This window comes from Nanorana parkeri, unplaced genomic scaffold (assembly GCF_000935625.1).
Source record: "Nanorana parkeri isolate BGI_ZX_2015 unplaced genomic scaffold, ASM93562v1 scaffold2130, whole genome shotgun sequence".
In the NCBI taxonomy this organism is placed as follows: Eukaryota; Metazoa; Chordata; class Amphibia; order Anura; family Dicroglossidae; genus Nanorana; species Nanorana parkeri.
In genome coordinates, this window is record NW_017308398.1 from 4,694 (window position 1) to 6,231 (window position 1,538).

The 1,538-nt window shown below is 54.2% G+C and overlaps 1 protein-coding gene across 1 annotated transcript in view; it reads right to left on the bottom strand.

Annotated features, from left to right (window-relative positions):
- Positions 1-1,104: 1,104 nt before the first annotated feature.
- LOC108800776 (palmitoyltransferase ZDHHC3-like) overlaps positions 1,105-1,538 on the bottom strand; it is a 5,232-nt gene continuing 4,798 nt past the window's right edge. The window contains exon 9 of the mRNA XM_018572775.1: positions 1,105-1,237. Coding sequence (XP_018428277.1) covers positions 1,131-1,237 — 107 coding nt within the window. The 3' untranslated portion in view covers positions 1,105-1,130. The remainder of the gene's footprint in view (positions 1,238-1,538) is intronic.

Below are 1,538 nucleotides of genomic sequence, written 5' to 3' on the forward strand. Positions count from 1 at the left end.
GAGATGGTCAGAGACTGCAGACATACTACAGGAGATGGTCAGAGACTGCAGACATGGTACAGGAGACGGTCAGAGACTGCAGACATGGTACAGGAGACGGTCAGAGACTGCAGGCATAGTACAGGAGACGGTCAGAGACTGCAGACATGGTACAGGAGACGGTCAGAGACTGCAGACATAGTACAGGAGACGGTCACGGCCGGAACAAGGACCAGTCCTGGAATACACAACGGCCCGGATCCATCAAGCTGCTAGAACGGCACTCAGGGCATGCTGAGATGACATAAAATAACACTGAGGGGACAGTTTAGCATTCCCTGAGTGCCGAGCTAAAAAAATAAATAACATTAAAAACCAATTAAAAAGTAATCTCCTGAATGATCCGATCCGTTGTCCTGTCCAGGAAATCTCGGGTCCAAGTCCAAGATGGCCGACTGACTCAGGAAAGGGTTAAAAGAGCCAAAAGGGGGTTTCCATTTTTCTGGCCACGAAAGTGCCTCTAATAATAATAATAATGCCATTATAGGGATCGTCGCCCCCCTGGCCGCAGGCTGTGAACTGACCACACCCACCTAAAACTCTGTCTTACCATGCCATTGGTGATCTCCTCATGAACTCCGCCCTCCAGGGGTTTTTTGCTGCTGGTCCCGCCTCCTTTCATGTGCGTGGGAGGTGACCGCGTCCAGAGGGCGCAGAGGGGGAATAAAAACAGAATTGCACAAACCACAGGAAGAAATTAAAGGGTCACTCCACCCGGACACTGACATTCCCATTAGAAAACGTCCCTTTAAATCTGCAGCGGAAGGTGTGAGACTCCCCCTGCCTGGCGCGGGTGGTGGGATTCAGGAATTCACGATGCCGCAGGTGCCCGAAACTGGACGATCGCGATTCGGCTTCAGCAGTTTTTTCGGTAACAGGTATTCGGTGGCGTGACGTCACGCAGTGCAAAGACCAGACGGGTCGCGGGGAGGGGGCGGAGTCCACTAGAGCCGCCTCCCCCCTATTATACTGACCATTGGTGGCTGCCCAGAGACAGAGCCGACACTCCGGCCGTAGAGGGAGGTGGAGACAGCAGCTTGGAGGAGGCGGTCTGAGTTTTCGGACGGGTGAGGCTCCGCCCACGGCGACCACTATACGTCGTAGTCCGGGAGGTAGCTGTACGCCGGCCCCCCCGAGGTTGGGGGCGTGACCAGAGGGCAGAACCAGCAGATGACGAAACCTGGGGACAGAGCGGAGATATTAGGTATATTTGACCTTCGCTGGCTCCTCCCCTCATCAACCGCATGATGTCATCAGTGGGTCAGATAATGGTGAGTGGGAGGGGCCAGTACATAGAGAACATCCCAGCACTCTGCACTGAGGCAAACAGTGGGCGGAGTTATGCAAATGTCAAACTGTGCAAGACTGAAGGGAAGGCCCGAGGCAAGCAGTGGGCGGAGTTATGCAAATGTCAAACTGTGCAAGACTGAAGGGAAGGCCCGAGGCAAGCAGTGGGCGGAGTTATGCAAATGTCAAACTGTGCAAGACTGAAGGGAAGG